Source organism: Macrobrachium rosenbergii, chromosome 31 (genome assembly GCF_040412425.1).
Source record: "Macrobrachium rosenbergii isolate ZJJX-2024 chromosome 31, ASM4041242v1, whole genome shotgun sequence".
NCBI classification, from domain to species: domain Eukaryota; kingdom Metazoa; phylum Arthropoda; class Malacostraca; order Decapoda; family Palaemonidae; genus Macrobrachium; species Macrobrachium rosenbergii.
In genome coordinates this window covers 19,501,070-19,523,190 of record NC_089771.1, presented here as the reverse complement: position 1 = coordinate 19,523,190, position 22,121 = coordinate 19,501,070, and the positions used below count along the sequence as shown (strand labels likewise).

General features: G+C 35.6%; 1 protein-coding gene across 20 annotated transcripts in view; it reads right to left on the bottom strand.

The window, feature by feature from the left end:
• The window catches only part of Stim (stromal interaction molecule), a 240,478-nt gene that overhangs the window by 44,750 nt on the left and 173,607 nt on the right, over window positions 1-22,121 (bottom strand). For all 20 annotated transcript variants that reach the window (XM_067132347.1, XM_067132343.1, XM_067132346.1 and 17 more), the window contains 3 exons: window positions 19,124-19,318; window positions 17,705-17,802; window positions 15,735-15,907 (listed from right to left, as the gene is read on the bottom strand). In XM_067132347.1, the coding sequence (XP_066988448.1) occupies window positions 15,735-15,907; window positions 17,705-17,802; window positions 19,124-19,318 (466 nt within the window). The remainder of the gene's footprint in view (window positions 1-15,734; window positions 15,908-17,704; window positions 17,803-19,123; window positions 19,319-22,121) is intronic.

Genomic DNA, 22,121 nt, shown 5'->3' with positions numbered 1-22,121 from the left:
GAAGAGATTTACTGTATGGATTCATTATCCACTACATATATAAGACACAGTACTTGACAGCTATGTAAGGTACTAAAATAAAGAGACAAACTAAAGATAATGTGCAAAAAAGTAGGAGAGATATAGCAACTTCCCTAATGTAGTAGAAAGATTAATTATACTATAATAATGAAAAACCTGTTTGCCATCAAAAACTTGAATAAAACAAGAGGATACTTGGGGTGATTTTTGGAGAAAATTTCATATTTGCTATACTTAACTAACAACAGGGACTGACCACTAAGATTTCCTTTTAGAGATTTCGTAAGGCTTCAGTAAATCGCTACTTTACCTGCTCACGTGACATACATGAATATTATACCACATACTGATAATAATGTAATCCCAAATGCTTATCTTTATAAGCAATACATTCTTTTTCTTACATTTTTCTATTCTGTGCTGGAAATCCATAAAGAAAACTGCTCTATTAACAAAATTTTTATGTTAGAATGTTTTGTTATTACATACAATATTTGAATTGTAAAGTAAACAACATTTCTTACATTACATCTTAGTTGTTAGGTAAAGCTAAAGGTCCCTATAACTAAACCACATTACTAAATTACCCGTTAGAATTCTAAATCTCAGTTCTGCATGAAAGTGTCCTGATAAAAAATGTATTCTGACATGCAAATATTAAGCAGCCACATGCAAGTACATAGATTTTGTAACTGTAAAATTGTGTAATACAAAGTAACTGACATCTAAAAAAAAATATATAAGTTTTAACCAATTTTGTTATGAATAACCTCCTACACAAACTCTTGACATATTTCTTGAAGCATCAAAAATCTGCACATCAAAATACTGTACTATGTATGTGAAAGCTTTACACACAACTAAAGAATGTAGCATGACTTGCCAGATAGAACTGGCTGATACATGTATATTTTAGATAATGAGTGTATAAAATGACTGTTTCTGCTACATAAACTTGATAGCCAACCTGACAATAATTCCCACAGCAGAGATCAAATATAAATCTACACAATGATTGGATACAAGAGGCTCATGAGGGTGAATACAAGATGTTCATAAGGGATTAAAGTGGAGCAGTGAGCAAAACTATTCTTGTCTCTTATATTGAAATGGATGAAGCAAGAAAAATAAAAGCAAGTTTTACAAGAGAAAAATGACATTACCTATGCTAAAGCAACTTGAAAACAATCTCAGCTAATGTTTCATGTGTATGGACACATTATTCATTAAATGACAAACGTTTTTTAAATTTTTATTTCTCCTGTCTCCAGTAAAACTATCTGAAGGGGGATTTGAGTCCTCAAACTTGCTGCTATCCTTCATATATATTCTTATATTTAAAGTGATATGATTCAGTCATTTAACATGCATTCCATGGAATTAATAATGATTCCTTTTAGGCTAACTTGATATGTGCAGTTAACTAATTTTCTAAACAAAATGAATATTCTCAAAAGGAGAGTCCTTGTTTCACCTATTATACCATCCATTTCTGGTCTTCATTTTGAAGCAGTGTCATGTGTACCTTATTTCTCATGTATTCAAGCAGTTATTAAAAATCTCCTTTTACTTGAGCAGAGTTACTATTTAGGATGGAGACACTCCAAGCTCTCAGTTTCACCTGGTTGGAGTTCTTCATGTAGCTACAATGCTGATGACTACTTAGACTACTGTCAAATAACATTAATGGCCCCTAACTTATATGTATCCAGATGCTTCTGCTAAGTCTGAATGTTTTCAGGACTAAAGGACTGCATTTCTGTGAGTAAACTGCTAGTGACATATAATCCAACCAGTCACAAGAGCGGTTGTGCATGAGTTATTTTGCATAGTAGTAGTTGGTACCTAGCCAATGCTTCCACTTGATGTAGTTATAGATAGGCTGAAAACTGAAAAATGGAAAAAATTCTTCTATGCTATTTGAGTGTGTTCTAACTTCTACCTGAGACTTGAAAATGTGACTTGAATAAATGAAAAAAACTACCTGAGGCATCAAGCTACTAATGGGTCCAGGGCAGCTAAGGTGAGGGATAACTGCAATCCCTCTCATACAATACAACTGCATACTAGAGGCATTGTTTTTTCCTCTTCCAGAAATTCCCTTATCTAACTAAAGACATTAGAGTACATATTATTAAGTCTTATCAACACCACACACTCCTGTGTGGATATCTCTTGGCTGCTTTCAAGCAGTTGTAATGTTCTGGTGTCATGAGGACATAAAAGGAATTGTAGTCCTCTTCGGATCTAAGCTTCTATGATATTTTCTCCTAGTGACAGTACCTTCTTACCTAGGTGAAGCAGTGCCTCAAGTTTCCTTCTTCAAGTTTGAAATAATGTTGGATGAATAACTACAAGTATGTATACTGTATTCTTACAACTTAAGGGAACAAGAGAAATGCAGTTGCTTAGGGGCCAAGAACATAAAGGTTCCCTCCATATTAGTTATTTTGCCTTTCCATATCAGAGATGATGAACCATCAGAAGGATGGACTACACTAATAAGGATATTACTGCTGAATACAGGTAAATGACTATAAAACACAGTTCAAAATTACATATGCTTGCTCTCTAACTGTAACATTTTCTTTTCCTACCCCAGAGGACAAAGCCTCGGTTCTAACTTGTCCTGTTAAAATTAATCTTGCTTATTATCAAATATTACCTCATTAAACACAACTTTGCTTATGCACAGTGAACTAAGAAATAGGAGCAGGTACAAAATCAGCTGACCAAAAGGTCTTAGTTCACCAATCAGCAATCTATTATATAATATATAAGGATAGCAGCCACTTCATTTTGGCTTTTAGGGAGAGTACATAAAGTTAGTAAGTTAGTAACTCGTTCTCAAGGAGATATATTTTTCTTAAAATTTTGAGAACAAGGAATCTAGACCTGTTCTTTATTCCATATGTATGGTCAAAACGAATAAGTGTTGGATCAGCTCTAAACTTTTTTTCTTTCCTTTCTTGCACTTGATCATATGGTGCCAGAGTAGCTACACCAGAATTTTCATAAATTTTTTTTTGGGGGGAGAGGAAGAGGAGGAGGGGAGGGAGGTATTCAAATTTATGTCCATTCTCATTGCTTGGTCACTGCCATCAAGTGAAAAGTTACTTTGCATAGTATGCTATAAAAGAAGTTTAGACTTGTCAGTTAGCTAGGAGTTTTATTTTGGCTAAAACTAAAATGTGGAATGGTTTGCATAGTTCAGTTGTGGAATCTTCTGATCTCCACATGTTTAAGCAAGGAGCAAATTCATTCCAGCTTTCTGCTAAAGTCTCCTGAATTCAGGTGTATTGGTTTTATTTTCTATAGGCTGATTTCCCTTTGGAGCCCTATTGGGTTTATTCATAGTCTGTTGACTCTGCTCATGCAGTTTTCAGCTGAATATTTAAAGAAAAGAAAGAACAGTCTTTCACCCGCCAAGGGAACCTACAGGGTATGATTGTAGTTTTGTCACAAATGGTGACCATCCTGGGGTAACTTCCTAGATACACACCTTACTCTCAGTTTCTCAAGGTTCACCAGCCCATTGAAATCAGATCCAGCACTGGGGGCAAGGAGTGACTAAATTCTTTTGCCTTGCTCAACCCTGTCAACTAAACAAATCTTATGGGTGATGGGGCATGTCACATAACCTCATCTTCTAAGTATCCAGAAATATATTCAAGGCTGCGTGAGGGTTGTCATCTAACAAGGCAAGAAAAGGAAAAAAGGAGTAGGTAATAAATAAAAATGCCTACCTAATCTAGGTCTGAGTAACACTCATGGCCTAGTTATGAATCAGCTCTCAGTAGCTGCTCTCTAAGTAGGCCCCAACCCAACAGCAAGGTGCTAGGAGTTTGGGTAGTCCCCAACATATGAAGGTCACAACACAAACTTTTAAATCGGTACAGATTAAATTACAGAGATGAGCATTTGGCTAATATTAACTGAGGCTGCAAAGCAACTATGAGAAGTAATGAAACAGGAGAATACTTTCATATGATAGGGGAGGTCTTATTCCACATTAATCATTGCTTTGCTTTAACCTATGTATGTACATTATCAGTTGGTTAAACACACCTAATGGTTATCTGCAAAATCAATAATAGTTTTATTTGTTATATGGACATATATTCTGCTCATGAAGCACATTGTCAGTGACACAGGAATAAATAATAAAGAATTATCAGTACTTGTGAGTGCTAAGATTACTAATACAATTTTCCCATGAGAAGCCTATGGAAAGAGTAAACAGATGGGAATATTGCTATCTCAATAGAGCAATAATTAACCTTTCACAAAAAATATAAAAAAATTTAATGCTTCCTTTGTTCCCAAATGTTATGAACATCTTGCTATCTTTGAAAGTGGTAACTATTTTGTAAGTGTCCACAGTCTTGCCAAGACAAAATAGTTTCTAAAGGAAAGAGGTTTGGAAGCTTCTGAAGACTAAGATATGAAATCATAAATTAGGTACTACATTTACAAAATTAAACTGCAGATGTGCAAGAAACTAATGCCATTGAAACAAAAAGTAAAGCTCTACCAAGATTGTGTAACAAGGTGACTATATCTACTACACTAAAAAGAACACCTCATGATGAACTGAAAGCACTGAAGATTAACAAACACAAGTCTTTTAATGTATCCACAATAACCTCAAATAGAGGAACAAGAACCAACACCTTGAGGACCCATGCTTAAGTCAATGAAGCTGATACGAGTATCAATATTGTGATCATCAAGATAAAAAAAAAAATAAGGCATGGCCCTTGGAACTTAAATCAATCTTCTTTTAATATGACATGCTGTCTGTCAACATTATTTTAATAACTTAAAAAAAATCAGAAACTTTAATACATAAAAAAAAAATTAGTAATTATTATGATACCCAAACTACAAAATATCAAAAAGGTAATCATGCCATAGGGTCAGCCTTTAGAGTTGAGTCAATCCTGATGTGTTGTCATAAAATATATTTGTAATATTAATAATACTGGAAATAAGCAGTAGTGACAAGTTGGCAAAACAACTAGAAATAGAAAGCTCTTCAATAAAAAGTTGAATAGTAAATGCAAGCATAATTTTTTTTAGGCTGACTGAAATTATTGCAAACTTTTGGTTACTGTACAACTATAACATGAGTGACTCAAAAGAGCTGAAGGTCGTAAGCAGCTCTGAGTAGGGGTTACTTCTAGTTTTGTTAACATTACTCAAATAATTTCAACAGACTTTCCTTAAAAGGAATGTTTTATTACCTACACAGATCTGTGGTAAAATTGTTACAGGTATAGTCTCTCCTTTTGTTTCAAAACATTTCCTCAATCACCTACAATCCTACAACTCCAGAACAAATATAGAGCATTCGAAATGTATCAGAACGAAAGTCATCATTATCATTACATTTTTAACCAGTTACTGAGCTAATATCCCTTAGTTCCCAGAGTTGACTAAGAAATATACAGTGGAATCTCATAACAATGGACATCACCTTAACAAATTTCTCTAAATAAGGGGCAGTTTATTAGCAGGAAAACTTTGAGGTGAGGTTCTGTTTAGCAGACCATGACTGAAACAAGCTGGGATGGGACACTACTTTGCAGTGGTTTTAGTTGCATAAATAGAATGTCCAGCTTAATGCTGCCTCTTGCATTAATTTTTTTTTTTTTGTGGCTACTGTCTCAAGCTCCTTGTACATCCACCAAGACTGTACAGTAATATCAAATTAATTTTGTCACTTTATATCTCTTTTCAGTACAAAATAACCTTACCTTCTGCAGCCTTTGTGATTATTGTGCGCAAATGCATTTTCTTTGCTTAGCTTGTACATCTTTTGTATAGTATGCACTAACAACTATATCTACTCCAAATTAACACTAAGACAAATTAGAAGTACATTTAAACTGAAATTCTGTGATTTTTCACAAATATTAACATATTATACTCTTGATCCTTGCACTAGTGTCTAAGGAGTTAATTAGCTACCACAAGTGCTAGCAAACATATACCATAGGTTAACTTTTGAAAATCTTTGATAATGAATATTTTGAGATTCTACTGTATAAAAGTATCCTCAATTACTGTTTTTCATTATTATAATAAATTCTACATGCTGTTTTATGAATATCTTATAAAATCCCTGTTCAAACTGGTGTATTGCTTTTGTACTAAAATGTTTCCTTTGTGAGCGAATTACTGATGGTGTGCAAAGGCCTCAAGCTTTCCAAGACGAATTCTCTACTATAAATAGACATAGTCTATGGAACTAATCAAAATGGAAGAAATTTGTATCTAGGTATCTAATGTGCCTTACAAAGCACAATGTAAGCAGTACTTGAAAGGCTTTTATAGTGTCCTTTAGCATTCCTCGGCGCTCTCTTCTCTCATAGCTGCCAAAGTGTATTACTTCTTTAGCTTACACTTGCTCCAATTTTTCCCCAACATTCAAGAGCAAATTATTCATGGCAAACCTATGAGTCAAGAATGTTACTCAGTAGACTGGATACACTTTATAATAATAATGATGATAATGATATAGTGGCTCTAATGACTGGACAAGATGCATTTGTATGTTGTTAATTTCAAGAATGACACACAACCATAACCATTTGGAGAAGAGCTTAAGAAAGCAGAACAAATCAACCCCACATGGAAATTGTCAGGCAAAAACTCCCCAATTTTTATTGGTTTTCCAAAGAACAGTCTTTTAATCAATTTGACAAGTCTATCTACTGTATGATATACAGCTCATAATCTTACAGCCCTCTTACTTTCCATTTTGTGACCTTGGCATGGTCAATCATTCATTTCCAAATATGATTAGTGTAACTACAGTACTCTCTATTGCATTTTTACTATACTAAATACCATTAACACAAAGTACTGGTATTCAAAAAATAAAACCGGAGATAAATATTAACATTTTAACAAAGCAGGAATAAAGATTACAACTTAACAGGAATATGGTACTATATCTTTAAAAGCAGCTAGAAGCTTATAGACGCAGTGCTTTGCCTTAGTTCATCTGGTTACAAAGCTACTAGTTTTACACATAGTAACTCGCTGACATATTTTAATACAAAAATATATTTCTTTGAAAACATTTATTTTTTTCTGCAAACTCATTACCTATTGCTAGCCTTTTATGTTGCTCAAATTGCCCAGATGCTTTAGTCCATCTTAAAAGAAAGACAACAACAGTTCACCAGTATTACTGGGCTTGGGTAGCTCCCAGGGTCTCATGCATTTATAGACTCATTCCCCACATTGACTGATCCACAATAAGTATTTAAGAAAGATGGGAGGAATGGAAATGGGAAAACTTGCATTGTAAGTAATGAGTCTGAAAGAACATTTTTTCTAAAGATTCATAACAGCCCCACTGCTCATTACATTACAAGTACTGTACTCATAAGTAGGTCCTACCTAAATCTAAGTGGGAAAAAATCTAGGTGAAAAAAAAACTTGCTAATTGAAACTTATAATCTCCAGCTGAAAGCTAGCTGGGACTGACTTAAAGTATCAGAACCTGTCTCTTTCAGAAGCATCCAGGAAGCTGTGCTCCGAGATATAAACCCCGATATGCCAATGTAACTGATCCAATAAGCAGTAACTTACAGGCAATTGACTTAAGACTGTCTATATCAGAAGTTACAGTGATAAAGATGAAGAAATTACAGTCAGGAACCCCTTCCAAAGCAGAGGCCATCTGCTAGGCTGCTACCATAGGTCTGAGTCACTTGTATATCTATAATGAAAACTTCTAAATTTTGCTTGGCTCTACATGCATGCCAAGAAGAATAAAGTATATCTTAGTTTAACCAGACCATTGAGCTGATTAACAGCTCTCCTAGGGCTGGCCCGAAGGATTAGATTTTATTTTTACGTGGCTAAGAACCAATTGGTTACCTAGCAACAGGACCTACAGCTTATTGTGGAATCCGAACCACATTATAGTGAGAAATGAATTTCTATCACCAGAAACAAATTCCTCTTGTTCTTCGCTGGCCGGTCGGAGATTCGAACTTGCGACCAACAAGAAAGCTGTATCATCATTAAGAAAAAGAAAATAGTTGGAGTTTTTGTCTCAAGGACAAACATCATATTTTGTACTGCTTCCCCATCATCGTTATCACTGGACCTCTTGAATACCTGTATGAGCCAGAACATAACACTTCTGATTACTTTTCCAGACACTGATAAATTGCTTTGACATAGCACAGAAAAAGGCCCCCAACTATTGGCAAGGTACAAGAGTGGCAGAAAGGCAAAGGGCAAAGTGGCTTGATACGGCTAGTTGTTAATTCTTTGCAGCTAAATCTGTTGTATGTTAATTTCAATTTTTGATATGAACTATTTTATTCCAGAAGGTGCACTTCACTTTCTCCTCAAGAAGTAGCAGAAGTCACATGAAAGACTGCCACTAGCAAGAGACACAGAAGCTTGGGCAGAGACCCTGTATAGAGGCCTCATAAAGCTACTCATGACCAATGAATTGTTTTATCTTTGGTGGGAACTTACGAACTCCCAAGGAACCTCCTCAAAAGCTGACATGACCACCTCAGATCCACTATAGAAACAAGGTGGAGTTTTTGCAGCTCAAGTACTGGCTAAGAGCAGACTTATAACCTCCATAGCTGAGATTGACAATAACTAAGGTGGAGTTTTTACAGCTCAAGTACTGGCTAAGAGCAGACTTATAACCTCCATAGCTGAGATTGACAACTACTTCTGCTGCATCAGACACAATAAAGTTAACCAGGTGTGTGTCAATCACTTATTTATTCTTGACCAGTCCTGTAATGGTATTTAGCTCGTAGTTCATTCCTAAATGAATCTATCTTATTTGACATCAAATTTGGTAGTGATGCCATATTTGATAAAATCTTCGACATCATTAAAATCCAGTCATCACAAAGAAAAGGCCCGAAATGATCAATGAGATTGGGTGGAGAAATTACTTGTTACACAGATAGAAGATCTGATACTGACAATCTAGGCCATGGCAAGATCTCTTTTTGAAATCCTTAGAGCTTGCTGACAATCCTGCATATACATAGCAATTTACGGCATGTCATCAATGGTTCCAATGCTTTAAAAGCCATCATAATTTTCATATTGAGAAGTTAAGTAGTGAAGCAGCAAGTGCTAATCATGAAGATACAAAAATGTTTATGGAAAAGTTGTTCTGATTATGAAAAACATTTGCCTAAGCAATATTTAATGCCAGTGTTTAAAGTAGCCTAGGCTACAATGTTTATCAGGATATGTGAATTAAAAAGCAATTTTGACTTAAGAAAATTTTGCCTTTGGATAGGTTCTATCATAACTTAACCCCACTGTAACTCAGGGAGCGTCTGTAGACTTTCTCAATTGAGCAGGAGTGGGGACAGTATTAAGACAGTAGTGATTCTGATCATAGGACCCTGTGGAGCCTTCCTTATTGCAGCACAGCTGTAAAAGAATATTGAAGGTGCTTTGGTTACGGGGCTTGCCTTTGAAGAAGAGATAAAGGTGACAAGATGTCCTTAAACTGGACCTAAATCGACTAAGTCCAGCTCTGTAAGTGGCTCCACACAAAATCTTTGCCTAATTGTCATGGGAAATGGATCACCTTTGCTCTCCATGAGCAGAATTCGGAATTGGAGTAGCTGCAGGAGAGCCTGGAGAGGCACCATGGTTAGCCTGGCTGCAGTATGAATGGGAGAGGTACTGAGCAAAGCCTGGCAGCCGAAGGAAAAGAGTGGTGATAGAACGCATTGGGCCAAAACCCGACAACTTGACTGACACATATCCAAAGAATGAATAACCTTTCTGTATAGCATTGAAGGAGTTCTAGCTCATAAGTGAGACACCAGGGTAGTTTCATAGGATTCAAGGTAATATATCATAGAAAAATTATTTTTCATCGCACAAATAACTTATGCATGTAAGAGGATGATATAGATGAGGAAACTAACATATCAGTATAAGCTCTCTGAGTACTACTACCTGTAGGTAAACTGAAAGATAAAGCACTGTATGCACACCTCAGCTTCACAACTGCTTTACAGTCTGGGTCATTTGTTTTCTACACTCAGTATGAAGATATTACAAGAATTACCAGATAATGCTGTACCTAAAAGCATACGATCTATTAACTAATCCCTGCAAACCAGCTATATACTAGACAGACTGAGAGTTTTTAACATTATGAAAATTAATATTAGGTAGTTACTGAGGGCACCTAACCAAAATACCATTACAGAATGGCAGCATCTTTAAGTAAAGCAAAACAAGATAAAAAAAATAACTCAATGCATTATGCAACAAAACACAAGTACTGTATAACTTCAAATGACAAGAAAACCACAGCCATGTACTTGACAGGTGAAAAGTATAAAAGATGCAATACTTTGTGAAGTACCAAAACCGAACATGTTCATCAGTCTTTAAACAGAAATGAGTAAAAGAACAAGGCACACAAAAAACTTTAATCATTTCAAGCACAAAAGTAATGAGTAGCTGAATACATACATGGAAAAGTAGATGACGAGGAAAACTTAATGCAACCCTATTCCTAATTAGGCAAGCTAGTTCTACAATAAAAATAAAATTTAAGTTACCATGGAACTTAGCAAAAGCTAAATTTCAAGAAAATGCTAACTTGCCTATCTTTTCTTAACTAGCTAAACAACATCCAAATGAACATTTACTGGAGTATGCCGGATGTGTGAAAAAGCAAACCTGATATTATAATAGAAGCTTGACAGCATTAGTCACTCTCTCTGAATAAAAGAAAGGGTACACAGTACTTACATAAGTATTCAACAAACTAACATCGGCTTCAGCCATTACATCCCGTTATGTCTAAAGTCAAAACCAAATATTAGATCCACTTCTGCTACAGAGAATCGAGGGATATTCACTGAAAACACTCATCACATAAATAAAATACTGTACTGTACACTGACAACACAGGAAATTAATGACTAGTGTTAAGAAAGAGCACAGTGAACTAAAGTTCAAACACACAAAGAAGAAGACTGTTTCCAGTGTAAAAGACCCTGAGATCCTACCATGCATGCATAATACTGAGGCAGTCCCCAGGTTACGGCAGGGGTTCCATTCCAGAGGCATGTTGTAAGTCAGAACACGCTGTAACCCGGAACATCGTAATAAAAATTTATAAAAATGAGAGAGAGAGAGAAAGAGAGAGAGAGAGAGAAAGAGAGAGAGAGAGAGAGAGAGAGACTTATGTAAGCCTGGGGAAAGAAACAGGTTTTTAAGCTTTGCCCTGGTAATAAAACTGCTTTCCCTCCTAATTCATTAGGAGGGACCACTCAGTGAACCCTCCCGTGGCTACGGGCTCTTAAACCGGTTATCTCACCTCACATAGCGCAGCTATGCCGCCGAGAATTCAACTGATGCGCTTACAGCACCATAATTGTAGTTACGGCACTGTAATCCGGAACATCAGCTGTAACCCGGAACCAATTTTTTTATAAATATATTTGAAAAAGAGTTGTAAGTTCGGAACGCCTAAGTTGGAGCACCCGTAACCCAAGGACTGCCTTTATTACAACTGCCATTTATTTCTCAAGAGGACTCTAAGTGCCTGCACTACAGCACACAAAAGAGCATCTTACACATAAAGGTAATAGGTTTGTTATGAAATAAAATAAGACTATTCCTCAAGTAACTACAAAAAAGCTAATGTACTTGTATTTATGTATACATTTTGTTTACCACTACCACCCCACAATTACACACATACACAGATTAAAAAACAAACATGGGAAATTATGTATACTAATATCTCTCCTTTTAAATTAGGTTAATAACAAATGTCGGTAAAAAAATTAAATTAGAGCAATGACACCACATAAAGAAAACATTATCTGAAAAACCACAAACATATTAGTACAAGTACAGTACTGCATTTCATATAGACTGGAATAACTTGTGACAGTTTAGAAACTACAGGTAAGCATTAGCCAAAAACAAGTTGAAATATACATACAATAGCATTAAAAATTTTTTTAGATACACTAAACCCAATCCAACGACAAAGACTACATTCCATAAAGTATCATTTCAAAGTAAGCCAAGAAAGTTCACTGTATGTCTAACGTCATGTTTTAGTTCAAAATCCGAGGGGTCCTAAAATTTTCCAAAAAACATATTTGAAATCCTTGCTGGCCAAATTAAAATCTTTATTGGGTGAAAAAAAAGTCTGGAGAAGGGGGACAATTTATTAAATGGGCCAATGAAAAGTTGCTCACTAAATTGCTACCACAAAACCAACATACTATATAAGCCCTGCCATGGATATAAAAAGCCTTAACACCAGTTTGTCATCTGTCAAAAATAAAAACCATACAGCACTGGCCATCATAGAAAAACCCTTCCTGGAATAACTGAGAATACAACACACAAAATATGCAACAAAAGCTGAAAAAATCATACTGCAATAATAAAAATACCATGAATATTGCTGCAACAGAAAAATTAAAATGAAAACTAATATTATAAAAACAAAAGCTCTATAAAAATATAGAAAAGTAATTTACACTTCAATAACAAAACATCTTACTACTGATAATGAAATTATCCTTAAGTAATCAACTAAGACAAAAATAAGCCTCAAGCTTTACAGAAAATGTTCTAAACTAAACAAATTTTCTTCACTGAAAAAGGAAAAGGTGAAAATGTTCTACACTGAATGCTTTAAACCACTGCCAAATCCTACATCATGCTCCTAATATACCCATGATACATCTGTTTAGAACTATTCATGTGTTATCTGTTTGCATGTTTATTACCAATAATACGTTGTTTATACTGCTGTGCTGCTGTTTTCCTCCTGCTTTGCAAATATTTTGCTGTGCTTTCTTATACTGTTTATTGTTTATCTCATAAGCTTCTATTAATTACTTCAAATTTTACTTTCATAACTTTCACAAAATTACACAAATATACATAACAGGGAGCCAAAGTATGATAAAGGTCTGAAACAATATTTAGTATAAAAGCTACACAGAGTGCCTCTAAACTTAGCAATGCTTCTTCCCTTAACAGAGTTCAGATGCCTGATCAGGTCTTTCCACTCTCTACTATTTTGCTCACCTTATGCTGGAACTCCCATCTGATCTAAACATCACTGACAACCAATTTCGGACCCTACCCCATTGCCAGCTGCCTGACACTTTCAAACCTACACCTTCTCTGAATAGCTTCTCTTTTCCAACTTATCACTCGCCCAAACAACGTCAAACTTTGAAACTTCATAACCATGCATCCTCTAAATTTCTCTATCAATTGCACTGCCATTTGTGAAACAAACAATTTTCCTATCGCACGCCCACATTTTCTTTTTTCCTTTATGCTCCAACTTATTTTTTTTTAAAGTTCATGTCTCTGTTGAATAGAGTATGTCCAACATGCACCATCAATTCTGTTGCTTCTAGTAAACCAGTAATCTCTATTTCTTTTATTAGGCTGTTGCTGCTCTGTTTTTTCACTCCCATCTCAGTTCTCAACTCAAAATCCACATTGTTAGTGTGGGAGCAGAAATAATCCTCTACCATTTTATAATTTGGTATTGCAAGTACACTGGTCAATGATTCTTCCTTTCATTTCTTCTTCATTAGCTCTTTTTATAAATGTCGGAGACACAACATTCCATAATAGTTTCATGTTTCATAATCCAGAACATTTCCTGCAACACCATCTATTTCATTCAATACACAGTGGCATTCATCCTTCCACCTCACTTGTGGACTCCACTAACCCACTTTCTCACTGAACGTTCCTTGATTCCTTCCCAATCACCTTATCCTTGGTTTTGCTTATGTGAATAGCCTTTCTCCATCTTTAAAACTTTTCTGAACGCTCTTCCTTTGATTTTGAAACCAGAACCAGGTCATCTGGTCTTGACTTTACTGCTGCATTTGACTGTTAATAAGACTCTTGCTTTCACAATTAGATAGGGGTTGGTGGACCATTTCTCAGTGTTATTTAATTTTTAACATACACACTGCAAAGAGTAGTTGCTGAAGGCCACTACAGTGCCTATGAATGTAATCTCTGGCGTTCTCAAAGTACTGTTCTCAGCCCCCTTACATTCTACAGTATATCACATACATAAATTAAGTGATTTGGCCTTGAAAACAAACTTAATGCATAGGAAGATGAAGCTTCTCTCTCTGTATCAATCCCACCTGCTAAGAGTCGACCTATTATTGCTTAATCTCTTAATGATTTGTCTAAAATTAATGCCGTGAGATTTTGCTAAAATTAACAAAACTCACAAGTACAACTGTTAAAAAGCCTTGACATTGGATTTCCCTAACCACCTCTTTTTCTTTAATTACCCGCATCTCATTTAAAATTCCGTGTCGCTTTTGCCAGCAGATTCACTTTAGGGAGACACATCCAACTTATATTTTTTTCAACTGCACAAAAATCACTATACACAGAAACCCTTCTAAGATTTTTGGATACACATGCCTTGATCTCAATACTTGCATTCTTCCACATTTTTAAATATTGTTCCCCAATTTAGTCTCCACCAGCTGATGTGCACCTTAACTCTAAGTTCTACTGAATTTATTATCCCTGATCTCAATATTAATTAATCTCTGGAACTGTTATTCAACTGATTCACTATTTATGATATCCATGAAGTTAACTTACTCGTACCTTTTCTTGTGTGTGATTAAACACACGGTTTTCCATAAGTTGTATTCTTGCTGTAACCAAATTGTGGAATTATTTCACCAATTCTATAGGTGAATCATTGGAACTTCAGTAGTTTGTAGTTGCCAATGATTTTTTAATATGCAGCCCGACATGGGGCCAACTTCCTGCTTTTCCAATAGGGTTGAAGCTGTATAAAGAACTGAAGGTTTTTCAAAGAATCCTTCACCCCAAAGCTGCACTACTTTGTTATTCTCCCATGATTCTTCCCAAATTGTCCCATTTTACCTTGCTCAAATTTTCACTTCTCTTATATTAATAAATTCTTTGGGTACTGCATGTGAGTCTGAAAATGTAACTCTCTGATTTGTTAATCTACTACTATTAACTATAAAAATAACGTTACTGAATGTATTGTGCCACCCCTAAAAACCTTGGCTGGTGTTTTCATATGCTGAACTACTTTTGAAATCTACAAAATTAGCAAGCATCCCAGTCTATCACATACTGGACTATTGGACTTGAATGTATACACATTCTTTGGAATATCCAAAATCACTATAAATGTGCCAGGAAAGCTTCCACACAAAACACTGATTTCTAGTGTTATTTTTTGTATTAATGAATGCCCTAATTCTACACATTATAACATGCAAATCAGTTGACCTTTGTAATTAGAATAAAGAAAAATTGACTGTCTTTTCTAAGTTAAAATACATAATAATTTACCCAGCTATGTATATTAATAAATATTTTCTTTGCCTTTACAATGTATGACCATCTTTAAGTGTAAATAGCAACTTTCATAATTTTCTTTGGAAAAACTATAAATGAAAATATTTTAAAACAAAAAGTGAATCAATGTTTTATATACACAAACTGTTATGGCTGCTACACTTATATATTTATCATGATAAGTGGAATGTAGTCATTCATTGGATGGTTCCTATGTACTTGGAAGCCCTTATACAGTAAGTATGGAAAAACATTAAACAATACACATCAAGGTGGTGGTGGAGTAGATTTAGACATGCTCAATTTCCTACCTATACTAGGAGCATAGGTAGAGTGAGGACGACCATTCAGCTGTGGGCGAAGCATCAGCTCCAGAGTGTGTAGTCCAGCATTTGTTGTGATGCTACAGCCAGCTAATATTTCAATATGTTTCCAGCGCTGATTCTTCTCACTTAACTCCTGTGTAACTTCTTCAAGAATTGTCCTGAAAGCAATAACAAAAGCAGTAGATAATCTACATCTAAATCTTGATGGCTAAATAGAGGACAACTTGTCCAAGTTTTAAAAAATTATGAATCTTTTATTTTTTGGGCTACTATTTGGAATAAGCTTGATATATTGCACCCTCCCAACATAAAATTTAAAATTATGAGTACAGTAACTGATTATCCACTTGTTTTGACATAAATCCAAACTGGTAAAGAGCTCAACCAAGAAAGTTAAAATTCTGAAAATACAAGCTCCTGTTATATATAAATTTCTTGTGCAAGTGAAAACAAACCAAACTGTAAATAAATGTCACAAGAAAATACTGAAAGATACAAGATAGTTAAGTAGGAGAAGAAAAAAGAAACATAACATGTATATTTATCTGACAAACATCAACCTTACAGGTACTCAAGATAAGGCTGAAGTAAACAAAATACTATGAGCATTCTAGAATCATGACCTTAGACCATGTAGTGGCTTCAGGCCTGCAATGAGCTCACCCTCACCACCTAACATCTTCACATCAAGTCATCATCTTCATACAATCAGAAGAGGAAATTGAAAGGCAAAGTAAGAGTAGAAATAATGGTGGATAATATTATCATCTAAATTCTTTTAGTACTCCATTATGGTGTATGCCTTTTTAGTCACAGCTTTTAATCATCTGAATAAGAAAACATAATTTGAATAATTTTAATACATTAATATAACGCATACTGGGGGTAAATGCTGAATTGTTACATAGTAACAACTTATTTTTTTCCAACTTACTTAAATGTGAGTGTAATAAGATGCTAGAACTTAATACTATACGCACAAGGTAAAGAACAGAAATGTCATAGTCAGACACCTAATTAAACACTGGTAATATAAAATATGGAAAATACCCTGACTATAATGACAGAGAAATCTTAATAAATAATTTGACCATAAGAAAATTAATACTAATAATACTAACTTTGTGCAGATGTTAAAGTTTTGCATTAGCAATAATTCTGGTAAATTTCAGGTTAAAGATATAATGACAAAAAACCAGGTCCATTGGAAGTGCAAAGTAATCAGTATAGAGAGGGAAAAAATGGATACTGTACTGGAATTGTTGAGAGCAATCTGAGAAGAGAATGTAATGTCAAATGACTGAGAAGAAAGTCTGATGATAAATGTGATTAAACAGAATGAAGGTCTTATGAAGCATGGCAATTATTGATGAATCTGTCCATCAAAACGTAATGCTGCAGGTTTTAGAAAGTGCTTGCTGAGAGATTACAAGCAACTGTGAAGATTTTTAAAAATCAGTATGTTCAATAGGGGGAAAGGTACAGTTGATGCCGTCTTTAAAATAAGACTTCGAAGGAAAAGAGGCTGGGTAACACTGAGGTTGTGGTGTCCAGCAAGCAGAGAGGGGATAGTTTATTTATGCAAGACAGATGAGACCTGGATTTGAAACAGGTGGAGAATTTTATATATTTAGGACCTACTTGAAGCCAAGCGGGAGGGTGTAAAGCAGAGGTTAAAAGTAGGATAAAATGCAGCTTGCAGGAAGGAGGGAGGTGACATGGGTAGTGTGTGACAAAAGAATACCAAATAAACTGAAAATCAAGATCTATTGTAGTAATGTTATCAGACCAGTGATGATGTATGATTTAGAAATATGGGCATTAAGATGAAAGGACAGAGAAGCTGCAGCAAACAGTCATTACAAGGCCAAAAGACCAACAAAGTAATAGTACAATACAACATTCATCTAGCTAGCCCTTCCCTTATCAGTCAAAATTAAATTCATTTCACTTACCTTGCTCTACTGATAGACTGGTCCACATTATCCATCTTTCCATGAACAGATGCTAAAACTCCCATCAAACTTCGACGCTGATGATTCAATTTCTCGCACTGTAAGGAAATTCATTTACAAAGTCTAATTTTGAATTGACTAACATTTATCATTACCACCTTTAACTGTGTGGAATACATCTAGGTGCACCAGTTTTAAACACTGCAAAAAAAAGATCCATGTATGCTTAGCCAATTCCACAAGATCCATGATGCCATACTATTTCTTCTCCATTGAGCTTCACTATTTTATTCTGTTTCTGTAAGATCCGCGGTGCCATACTATTTCTCCTCTAGTGAGCTTCACTATTTTATTCTGTTTTTACATTCTTATATTTAGTGATGCCTAGTATTTCACGAGTTATATGTTCTGTGTTACCTTTCGGCCAGCATCTGAATGCCTTAGCATTGAAGCAGCATTACTATAAGTAGTCTGCTACCCCCTCTGATTCATGAGCATTTGTGGTCTGTCCACTTTGGCCCTCTTTCAGCAAGTTGACTGAACTTCTGTGTAGTCCAGGATTTTCAGTTCAATGGTTCTGTATTAATTTTAACTTTCTTGGATTTTCAGTTCAATAGTTCTGTATTAATTTTAACTTTCTTGGATTTTCAGTTCAATGGTTCTGTATTAATTTCATGTTCATAAAATCTAGTTTAGGATTCTTCTTTTGCCAGGAGTATTTAGCTGTTAGCACAGCTTTACCCCTGCTTGTGCTTGGCCGTTAGCACAACTTTTCCTCTCCTCTTATCAGTATTTTGCCTAGTATTTTGCTTCTTCTCTGCTAAGTATTTTCATTTTTCGATGATTCTTGTATTTTGATCTAGTACAAATACATCCTGGAATACCTCCTGTTATACCTCTTGTGCTTGGTGAGAGTACTGTGCTCTTGGGTTTATCTTCCAGGCAAATCCATTTCTAATGTAGGTATTCATTATTTAAGAAATTTAGCCCACTCCATCGCCATTTTTTGGGGAACGGACTTCTTGCAGCTACATCTTTCTTATCTTGGGCTCATATGCTTTGTCCTACCTCCTAAAATGGGATTCAGACTATTTATGATTAATGGTTTTTCAAGAAAACAAGTTTTAATACAAACCCATTAAACAACTTTAAATGGTTCTCTCCTTTCCTATCCCTCTCTTAAGATGAAGGATAGCACAGAAGAATGAATGTAATGGCAACATGGATGCAGTGAGTTGGACAGACAAGTGCAACTGGATAATTCTTTATAACATTTCAAACTGGCGTGCCTGGATGTGTTTTGTATAGTTAAGAATACTTGTTTTATTGAAAACCTGTTTCCTCAACAATTGCACTTGAAAGACTTGACATAAGTAGCTCAATATAAAAAAACTCCTGCCTTCAGGTTTGATCACTTACCATTTCTCTGGCTTGTGCAAATTGTTCACGGGCAGCAATCTGCTTTTTTTCAAACGCAATTCGCTCACGCTCATAAGTTAACTGCAACCAATGTTGTAACTCTAAGGGGGCAGACCAGTGATGATCCTCCATTTCGGCCTCTTCAAGTCCTCGCTTCATTTGCTCCTTCATCTGTTCATTTTTCTCTCGTTCTTGCTGTAGATTAAATTGATTAAACACATCATTTTTCACATCTACAGTATAATGACGTCAGTTCATTAAATGAAAAAGTAGGAATAGTTTTTATCAACTGTTAGTAAATGAGCCAAAGATAATACTATTACTGTTACTACTACTACTGCTGCTGCTACCTATTCATTCTGACTTTAAAGTTCTCTAGACCTATTTAACTATAAAGATCTTATAGTTAAAACCTTAAACTTGTGCATTATAGGCTATGTCCTAAATCTCTTTCATCAATCTTAAGTGATTTTAAGACTATATGACTTAATCATTCGCATCCACACAGCATTATTTCAGGATTTACTGCATGTAGTTGTTACTAAGAATATGAATGCTGGCCATGACAACAAGATGGCACAGTACGCTGATGATGACGCTTGTTGCAATTATTTGTTATGCTTAAGGCAGAAAGACATGGTTGCTGCCCTTAACAAAGACTTAAAACACTACCTTTGACCTGAATCTTTCCCTCTACCACAAACCTATTACTTATTATATACAGCTCATTCATGGCCTCTGAGTGTCCGAGACACTGCAGTCTAACAGAGGGGCACAGTAGTATGACCATGTATCTTCACTTCAATTGAATTCAGAGCTTAAAAGTTGAGAGGAATTCTATATTGTTTTCCTTTATGCATGGTAGCTATAAAAAAAAAAAAAGGAAAAGATTATTAATCTAAAGCATTTTCTTTTTCAAATTTTTCTATTTTCATCCTTTTAACTTACCTTTTCCCTTAGCTGATTTCCGCCATAAGTCGATTTTTTGCCATTATCACGCTTTAATGGTGCTTACAACACCGTAACTTGAGTTTTGGCGCCATAACTTGATGTTGAATCAAGTTACAGCGCCATAAGCCCCGTTAAATTGTTGCCTATTCTTGCCGTTAGCGCCATCAACGCTGCTTACGGCACCCTAACAAGCCATTAATGGCATTGAGGACGCACTTTACTCAGCATTTTCAAAGGTTAGCAGTAACTCTAATGTGAGCTCAAGGACTGAGTTTTTGATATTGATAGTTTTCTGGTGTCTGTAAATTTATTTAGTGCTTGACATTAATCAGGTAACAAGTGGTAGCTTGGTTAGTGGTACAAGTTTGTTCATGTTTGTTACCTAATTTTGGAATTTTTTTATACAATACGTGTACAGTAAACTGCCCGCATTCGCAGGGGATGTGTACCACCCCGCCCCTGTAAACAGCTAAAATCTGCGAATACTTAAAACCCCTCTAAAAACACTTAGAACTGCCTATTTTGATAGTTTAAACACAAGAAAAACACTGAATATTTTAATAGTTTTATTACAAAAAGTGCATTTAGTCATGAAAAATTATAAAAAAATACAATAATTAGTAATATTTCTCAGTGACAAATACCGCGAATGGGCGAATTTTCCGTGAATAATGGGTAGATACGTTCCACAGAGAAATCCGTGAATACATGAGTCCGCGAATACAGGGGGTTTACTGTACTTTGTTTTGCACTGCTTACAAGAGGCAATTTTAGCTCTTACAGTAGATTACCTTTCTGTACTGATTCACTTACAGGCAGTCCCCAGTTATCAGCCGGGGGGGGGTGTCCCCCCCCATTCTGATGGCGTGGCAATAACCGAAAAGCACCGAAAATCGCCGATTTTCAGTTATCGGCGCCTCTGTTAGGTATGTATCAGTGCCAATACCCAATTATTGGCACCGATAAGCAGAAATAAGTGACTTTCAGCGCCAAAAATTGCCGATGAGCAGAAATCAGCGATTTTCAGTGCCGAAAACTGCAGATAAGCAGAAATCAGCAATTTTCAGCACTGAAAATTGCTGATTTTTGTCACTAGACAAGCGCCGTAAAACCGGATCGCCAATAACTGAGCCTGCTGATAACTGGGAACTATCTGTATTTGCATTGTTTTTCTTATTCTTGGTATTCATACCTCAGTACTAATAAGCAGGTGTCACTATCCACTGGCAGATATTTTCTAATGCAGTGTAAGTCTATTTTGCTTTGTATTTTTGAATAGTTTGAGATTATATTTTTCATACTTGTTTTGCATATTTTATTGACTGATATGTGTTTACAGCTTTGGCATACAATAATCATGTATAATATCTTCATCACTCATTAAATTATGCTACCTTGGTGCTTTGTGCACAAGCACTGCATCCATGCTAGAATGTTACTTCATACTGCATTTCCCTTTTCATGTTAAACTAACAAGTTACAGTGAACTTGACTGGACTTACCAAGGCAAGTATTTAAGTTGAATCTAGACAAGTAACCTGATACTTTGTCTACAAGATGTCACAGGCTAATCTGCTTGCCTGATTTTATCAGTAAGATGTTCTAGGATTGGTCTCCTGCCCAGTGGACATTTTTAAAAGAGGTCATATAAATGTAATATGTCAAGAATGCTGCTACTGAAGTTTCTGTCAGAATCTGCAGTCTCTGCTGCCCCAGATAATAGGTTACTTTGTCCCCATACCTCAAGATTTTGTGTTTATTTCCTTCTGTTATCAGTAGAGCTGATCTCAAACAATAGTTGGATCCAACTCCAATGTCAAGAGTTATGTAACTGGACAATGACACTCAAACAGTGGTATTCATAGCAGCATCAAACAAAGGTTGGGAGCACACCTACTGGACCCCCGGGCAAAGGGAACTAGGTTGCAAAAGGGAAGCAGAAAATCAACATCCTGGAGGCAGCCAAGCCGTCATTCCATTTTTCAGGAGCAATGCGGTAGGTGTTATCACCTGCAAAGTGTTAGGTGTAAGTATCATTATCTCAACT